This window comes from Papaver somniferum, unplaced genomic scaffold, assembly GCF_003573695.1.
Source record: "Papaver somniferum cultivar HN1 unplaced genomic scaffold, ASM357369v1 unplaced-scaffold_84, whole genome shotgun sequence".
In the NCBI taxonomy this organism is placed as follows: Eukaryota; Viridiplantae; Streptophyta; class Magnoliopsida; order Ranunculales; family Papaveraceae; genus Papaver; species Papaver somniferum.
This window is the reverse complement of record NW_020651415.1, coordinates 1,511,318-1,519,131: the sequence shown is the minus strand read 5'-3', so window position 1 is coordinate 1,519,131 and position 7,814 is coordinate 1,511,318. Positions and strand designations below refer to the sequence as shown.

Sequence of the window (7,814 nt, the reverse complement as noted above, 5' to 3'; positions counted from 1 at the left end):
TTTACGTGATTCTTTCACTCATTTCTTCCTACAGACTTTTCAGTAAGTACGACGCTCCCATATGTTGAATAAATACTGTGGTAATACTGTAACCACACAAAACGAAGCGGAAGCAATTTTGATTAGGAAAAAAAAATCGATCTTTTCCTGCTCTATACCATATTAGATTTATGATAAGAGTAAGGATCAGATGCAAATAAAAGAGACAAAAGATTCAAGTGGTTCGGCACTAACGCCTACGTCCACTGACAAAACCCCATTAGGGTGAATTATATTATGATGAACGGTAAATACTGAGATAGTTACATTTACATTGAACTCTCTTATTTATAGTGATAAGAGATAAAGAGATAACCTATTGACTAGCTAACTGATACGCAATTTAACTAGCTTGCACAATATCTTAACAGTCCCGACTCATTCTATTCTTATCTTGATTTCAGTCCTTGATAGTTGGAAACATGACTCGGTCTTCTCTTCAACCACGATAACTTTGGAGTCTCACACACGTATAGTATTCCAACAACAGGAATGAATTGCATTAGCTGCAACGATCATTCAACTCATCAACTGTATCGGGAAAGAATAAGAGATCTTGAGACAAGCAAAGATTTTGTGAGATTGTAGTTAGAAATGGACCTTTAACTACTAGTATTTTTATGAGATACTTGTAGGCTCAAAATGGTTAGCTACTCTAATCTATATCCTGGTGTGGGTGGTTTTATGACTAAATTGTCATGAAAAATTGTGAATGTCTCGGTATTGGAGTTGTAAAACAGCTTTTGGAGTTGATATATAACTTCATACTCAAGAATACCCAATTACTTAGGTGCGAAAGTTGTTAGCGCTTAGCACCTAATTTATATCAAAAATTATTTGTAGTTTACTCAGGTTTCCTCCGGCAGGACCGGATTTTGGTACCTAGTCCGGAGATGTTGTACCGGGTTATATTGTCTATATATGAACAGAAACCACCTTTCCTGCAAGAGCATCATATATGCATTCTCCATGGGTTGGTTTGTTTTATGGAACACAACAAATTGTTGTGCTCGTATATCACCAGAGAATCAACACCATGGAATAACACCCCAATTGTTTGCGGAGCGGAGCTATCGTATGATGTAAAGAAGAGATATTTTGTAAAAGAGTCGCATGTTTATAGTGTAATTAGGGTATGGGTCGTAGAAACATGTAGTTGATGCATTTGGGTCGTAGACTAACCGAAGACTGTTGGAAAACCGTGAATTGACCTTTTTTATTCTGTTAAACACCCTGACGATATGTTGACTGACGATGACTATATAACCAATGTAAAATGGTTTTCTATTTCCCCCTAAACTCATCACCCGACTACCTTCCTTGTCTTACCGTTCATTTCGTTCAAACCCATCGAATTCAACGGCTGCCAATTGGATTTATAACCTCTTTTTCTTCAGTTTTCTTCCGACAAATAAATTAAGTTTCTGTCCAGAAAGATTCAAGACTGAATATTTCCAAATGCCAATTTTTTTTTTTTTGATCAGAAGAGAAGATTTATTAAGAAGATTAAGAATGTACAACAATTCTACCAGAAGTAGATGAAAACAAAAAAAAAATAAAAAAAAAATAAACAAAGGAACTAGTGATTACATGAAAATTTCCAAATGCCAATTGACGAAGAAGAAGAATAGTTCAAACAGTTGGCTAGTATTTCTTGTGATGATCAATGACCTTTTTCTATATAATCATATTAATATTGATAACGAAGACCTATAACTTTTCGTTTATAAGATGATCATGACTTTCTTTAACTATTGATGAAGTATTTTTGTTAGAAGAAGAAGAATGAACCCCGAGCACTTATTATCAATCGACTGTTAAGCATTTCATCGAACAGCTCCTCTGCATAACTATTCCATAAAAGATCCCATACATGATACATGTATCAATTAACTGTCGGAAATTTCATCAAATGCTTCCTCTGCATAACCCATTCCATAACACTTCAACAAAAACAATAGAATGCAAATAATGTATGGTTTTCCCAAGTAAAACACTCGGGATTTTTTCAGCACAAGATGACATAGTTCGTAAACCCATGCTTAGTTCGTAAACTGATGAGGACGCGCCTTGTTGGTTTCAGCACAAGGGGATGGTTTGACTTAGCTGACTCATCTTTCTACCGTGGTGCCGATGTGGAGCGACGACGACATTCACGAAGTCAAAAGAAAATCATTGGATTCCTTCTTTCTGTTCTATAAAGTGCATCAGAAAAACAGCTGGTCGGTTTGAATCCAGTTATCTTCTAACAGGGTTATGATTTACAATGTCATTTAATCATTTTATAAGGGCAATTTGGTAAAACGTTAGACAGTCAATAGAGTATTCAGTTAGTCAACCACCCTATTGTATCAACTACATGTTTTAGGACTCGGACCTTAATTCCACTATAAACAAAGTAACTTGAAGATTCGGTGCAACTGGGGCAAAAAACAATGAAATGCTGTTCGCTAAAGATGTCATCCACGGTCTTATGTCAATCTGTTCTATGATGATACATTAGGGGGTCAATAGATGCAATCTTTACTATCGATCTATTCTTATGAGAATAAGTTAGTGTTTTGTTTATGAGATTTTTGCCGTCGAAATGTTTTATGATGATAAAAGAGTAGGGTCTGTTAATGTCAATTTTACCCACTACGCTTTACACACTCCCACTAACTACGCAACGGGCTTGTATAAACATAATAGCTCATGATGAGTATTTTATGCATGTAGTAACAATCCAAAAGACTTAGGTAACACAATATCAAGCGTTGATTATTAATAGAAATTACAGAAAGTAGATGAAAAACGAAACGAAATGAAACACACCACACATACATGCAAGTACGTACGCATTTATTAGGTCGATCATAGGAGATCTAGTAGAAACTCCATTAGCACACACCATATATACTGAGTCCTGATATTCGCCGATACACAAACATATCGGTGGACATATCCATTGATAACCTATTCGGAAGCGTAGATGTGAGAGTTCAGACCTTCAGTGATCTTAATGCACAGAGATAGATAAGCAAAAGGAACTGGAGAATCCTCATTTATCTTCTCATAATCTATAATCCACTTGACTGTGCTTCCTTGTCCATGAGCCTTTGGATTAACTACAAGTGTTAGAACGAACTTCTTGTAATCATTCATCATGTCTCCTGCTTTTGCGCAATGATGTATCGTCCTTGTTTCGTCATCAAAGGTCGTTTGCTCCTTAACAATCCTTGCTTTGCCCTCTAAATGCACACATAAATGAATAACAATAAATCAAATTTAAGCGCACAATGTGAAGCAAAAATTGAGAATATATAACAATTTTCATGTACTCATACCAGAAAGATAGCCCCATTCCTTGGTACAACCAGAAATAAGTCCATCTCCCTCGACAACCTTGAAACTAGTATAGATATGAGGAATTATATTTGTAATATTTTCATCGTGCTTAAACATTTGGTAAAACTTGTCAGCGTTGCAGTTAACCTCCGATTCAGTAATAAGTTTCCCAACTAGACCTGAAATACCATGAGCATGAGCCATTTCTGATAGTTGATACTGATTATTGTCTTAGCTGGGTATTAGGATGATTGTGATGGTGATGAAAATTGATGTTAGCTGTATGAGTTTATATAGAACCAGCAACTACAGGGTGATTTCTTAATAATTAGATGTATTTACTATTTTGGTTAGGCAACTATAATTCATCATTACCTTAATAGAAAAAGAGATTTTGAGACAAGAAAAGATTTTGTTAGGATATCTAACAGTCAAACCATTCATTTTCTTTCAACTCCACTGCATTGTAGGCTCATTTTGAACTTTCTTCTATGAGTTACAAAGAAAAGACGTGGTGGTTAGTGGTAAAATCCATAAAAATACAGGAAGGGTAATTTTTGATGGTTGTTGGTGCAACGACAAGTGATTGCATAGTTTGTAATGTTAACGGCGTCATGCAATGGGGTTTTTTTGGGGTTGCCTTAAATTGAAACCAAATTGTCAGCGAACGGCGCAGCTAAAAATATTATGATTGAGGAGAATGGTTAAATGATTGATGTTATTGGGAGAAGGTTATCGTTGTTGGAACTTCCAACATGCTTTGGCAATAAGAATAAATCTCATAGTGCTGTGCTCTCAAGCCTAGCTAGTACTCGGAGTTAATTCGTTTATTACCGATCCCATAAATCTCGTGTTTTCTTATTGCCCAAAATATGCTTTTTTGAGATTGTAGTTATAAATTGACCAGTAACCACTAGTATTGGGATGAGATACTGTAATAGGCTCAAATTCGAGTGAATTCTGTTTACAAGCGATTGAAAGGATGAGGCTCAAGATATATTGATGATTGTATATAAATCAAGTTTTCTGCCTTTCCCATGATACATTATGGATAACCAACCAGTTGGATTGACATAGCTTGTATTTCATCATCCATGCATGCCCAGTATTGAGATTGAATGCATGATAAAGTTAGTTGTTTGATACCCAAGTATTCCCGGCTAAACTGGGGCCTAAGTATTTCTTCATCCACCCAATAAAGACTGATAAGGGGTGTCTAAAATGTATTAAAATACTAGATTACCATTATACATTCTTAATAATTCCTAAAACAAATTCTAAAATCTAAATCATTCCTATTAACAATCTTCAATCAAAAATTAAAACCCAATTCATAAAAAAAAAAAAAACGGGCACCTAGCTCAGCTGGTCATCTCCGTTTCCCAAAGTTTCATGCGCTCCAGGAGATCCCAAGTTCGAGCCCCCAATGACGTAATATTGCGGGAATTAACATGGAAGGTAGAGTTAGCTTGCCCCTCTTGTGACACAATCTCGCCCCCTCATCTACTTCGTTTCCCTTGGCTAGGTTACCCATGAGCCTCGCTGGTAGGTTAGCACAACAACCAGTTCAATTAATGTAGTAATATGTCGTTGGAGCTTAGCTTGTTAGGATTCCAACTAGTTAATGTAATACTCATTCACTTGATAATTTAATTATTGTTAAAAAAAAACCTAATCACAAATAACAATACAATTCTCTATTTTTTGGTTTTTGAAATAAAATTCGGCGACAAACAAATTCGAGTGATTGAGTTAACTCCCTTTAATCCGTTCCTTTAGATAAACTCAACAACGATTTAACCATGAATCTCTGAAATTTCTTCATCTAATTTTTTGAAAAATCAACCCAAAATCGGTTTATGTGTGCACTAGAATAAACCGATTGTAGTTGATGTTACCAGGAATGGGTTTTGGTGTACACATACATAAACCGCTTCTGGGTTGATGTAATGAAAATCAACGACAATCGGTTTATGTTAATGCACACATAAACCGATTCTGAGTCCAAGTTTGGATTTGTAGAGAAATCAAGAATCGGTCTTTATGTGCCTCACATATAAACCGATTATGTGAAATATCAAATCTTTTGTATGTTTTTTTTTGCTAGAATCAGATTATGTGAAAGACCACATAAACCGATGCTGGTTAACCATTTTTTCTTCTAATTAATACTCGATCACAAAATGAGTATGAAATTATACTCGATTTCAGTCCGAGTACAAGTGAAAATAGTGTTATACCCGAATTGAAAATGCGTATGATTTTGCACCCAACTTTAAAACGAGTATAATTTTATACTCGAATTCAAAACGAGCATGACTTCTCAAACAGTATGAAATTATACTCATTCTTAACTCGAGTATATGTATGCAGTAGAATAAATGTTAGTTGTATTTGATGTTTAACAAAACATAATTTCCCAATCAAATTTTTTTTTTATCAGAATCGGTTTATGTTTATGTCCATATAAACCGATTCTGGATAATCGATTGATTTTCATGTCTATATAAATTGATTCTAGTAAAAGAAAATTTCAAGAAATTTTTGTATGTTTTTGAAATTACAATCGGTTGATACTAGTATCAACATAGATCGATTCTTGGCAAGTGTTCTAAAAAAAATTTCAAATTTTTAATTCTTTTCATGTTTAGATGATTCATTAACACAAGTTAATTTCACATCTAACACGATTTTTTTTACTACTAATCAACTAAATTAACGCCAACTAATCAAAAACAAATTAGTCATTAACTAAAATAGCTGGACAAGGAATTTGTAAACATTACTTTTTAATGATCCTTTTTGTTTTTGAGTCATAGACCCCACTTAATCAGCGTAGGCCCAATTTAGCCAGGCAAATATTGTCATAATAGTGTTAAGTACGTTCGCGCACCAGTGATGGACCCATCATTCAACCAACGTACGGGAATCAAATATTTGCTAAGATAGTGCAGCGTGTTTCTAGGTTTTTACACTAGGCGAGAACAAATTTGGGACCTAAACAGCATCACTGTGGGGTATCATTCTACTATCACCACATGAGTAGCCTATCTAAAACAGGCAAAGGGTAGAGGATGCATTTGATTAAAGGACATATCTCTAGAACAGGCAAAGGCTACATGATGCATGTGATTAAAGGACATATATCTAACAGTCAAAAAGAAACATGTAGGTGCGTTCTCCATCAAAACTAGTTAATATCATGTATGGGTATCGTATCGGTCAGGTCCGAGATACCTATACAAAAAAATTATATCGGTTTTTATAAATGATATAACATGAAGACTAGAATTTCAAATAATTATAAAAATTTCAGTTTAAAGAATTTGGTAAAGAATTTTGTACCGTATGATGTATTAATTCTCAAGATCAAAAACTTCACATTACAAATTAAATCCATTCCACTATCTATTCCAAGTAACCCTTGTTAATTTTTACCATCGTCTCATCTACTTTAAACTCACATCAAAAAATGAAATAGTTGGAAATTTCTTTACTGAATCGGATTGAGTTTTCAAACGTACGGAGGAAGAAGGCAATTATGAGGAAGAGATCGGTTTAAAAATTTTTAGATCTAAATAATTTATTCTACCAAATTACCCTTACCTATATTACCAGTGTATCGGTGAACCCGATATATTAGTTTGCACCGGCCGATACAAGTGTTTTTATCGTTCAATTCTTGTATCGCCGATATTTTAGATATCATAAAGGTTTTTTCGGATACACGATAAAACAGATAATATCGGCCGATACAACCGATATTGACTACCTTGGCTCCATCCCATCGTAGACTTTATTGTAGATACAGGAAATCCTACTAACTACCTACATCTACACCAATATATCAAATTCTCAATCTAAACATATTTCATCCACAAATTTAAGATGAAAGTGCAAGAAATCTAAAGCAGACACAAAATTTTTACGTGGTTTGATATGTAATGGAATCTACATATACGGGTTGTTTTTGTTGGAATATTTTCAACGCCGCTAACCAAAGGGGGGTCCTGGGGGGCATCGCCCCCCAGGTTTTATTTGGCCGATAAAAGCCTGTTCGAAAATTTCGAATCCAAAAGACACCATTGATGTCTGTTGATGAAGGAACCTGACGTTTCGTGAACAGAAACCTGTTGGCGAATAAAAAAAAAAACCTATTCCCAACAGGTGCAAAACCCTTTATAAATAGCTTCTCCCAGTTTCGTTTAACATATAAGAAAAATCAATCTGTTTTCTCTATTTCAAAAAGCATCATCAGAAATCAGAAATCTCTTTGTGTGTTCTTGATTGAATCAAGGGGTACAAACCTTGAATTCAGTTTTCGTTGCAGGGCTTTCATTGTATCCTGAAGGCAATATTTCGCATACCTGTTGTAATCGCCAATTGTTATTGGGAGGGTAGAAATATTTGTCTAAAAGAAATTTATACAAGCCTTGAAAGTTTTGGAG

General features: G+C 34.8%; 1 protein-coding gene across 1 annotated transcript; it reads right to left on the bottom strand.

Annotated features, from left to right (window-relative positions):
• Positions 1-2,773: 2,773 nt before the first annotated feature.
• Positions 2,774-3,709, bottom strand: LOC113345848 (major latex protein 146-like). The gene is made up of 2 exons (XM_026589510.1): positions 3,366-3,709; positions 2,774-3,269 (listed from the first exon to the last, which is right to left on the bottom strand). Exons 1-2 carry the CDS (start codon positions 3,568-3,570, stop codon positions 2,995-2,997), a joined length of 480 nt encoding a protein of 159 aa, XP_026445295.1. The 5' UTR covers positions 3,571-3,709; the 3' UTR covers positions 2,774-2,994.
• Positions 3,710-7,814: the final 4,105 nt, after the last annotated feature.